We start from the raw sequence: 431 nt of genomic DNA on the forward strand, positions 1-431 counted from the left end.
CGGTCCGGTTCTCCTCCAGAGATGGACCCCAGTCCATGGCGGGACGGCTGGCTTGCTGGACTCGCTGCGAGGAGACAGGCAGAGGGAGCACAGGAGTCCCGCACCGGCACCCGCTCCGGTCCCCGGCCAGCGCCCCCACCCAGCAGCTCACCCGCCTCCCCAGGGATAGGGTGCTCTGCCAGACCTGAGGGACTGGAAGAGCCCCTGATGAGGATGGGGTGGGGCCAGCAGCCTGTCCTGAAACTTTTTGGGAAGGCAGCTCTGTTTAAGTGCCTTGCTGTGGGCTGGTATTATGGTCTGGGGGTGCTGGTGGGGAGGGCTTGCAGGAGCTAAGGGATATTGTAGGACCTGTGGTGTGGAGTTAGAGCCCCCCAGGCAAGGGGTTAGCCTCAGCCAAGGTGATCCTGGCCATGACACCATGCCCATGGCTG

The 431-nt window shown here is 64.0% G+C and overlaps 1 protein-coding gene across 1 annotated transcript in view; it reads right to left on the bottom strand.

The window, feature by feature from the left end:
- SLC6A7 (solute carrier family 6 (neurotransmitter transporter), member 7) overlaps positions 1-431 on the bottom strand; it is a gene marked incomplete at its 5' end in the record, with an annotated part of 7,574 nt that overhangs the window by 151 nt on the left and 6,992 nt on the right. The window contains 2 exon segments of the mRNA XM_010151876.1: position 1; positions 4-64. The exon segment at position 1 is cut by the window's left edge and continues 151 nt beyond it. Coding sequence (XP_010150178.1) covers position 1; positions 4-64 — 62 coding nt within the window.

This window comes from Eurypyga helias, unplaced genomic scaffold, assembly GCF_000690775.1.
Source record: "Eurypyga helias isolate BGI_N326 unplaced genomic scaffold, ASM69077v1 scaffold19375, whole genome shotgun sequence".
In the NCBI taxonomy this organism is placed as follows: Eukaryota; Metazoa; Chordata; class Aves; order Eurypygiformes; family Eurypygidae; genus Eurypyga; species Eurypyga helias.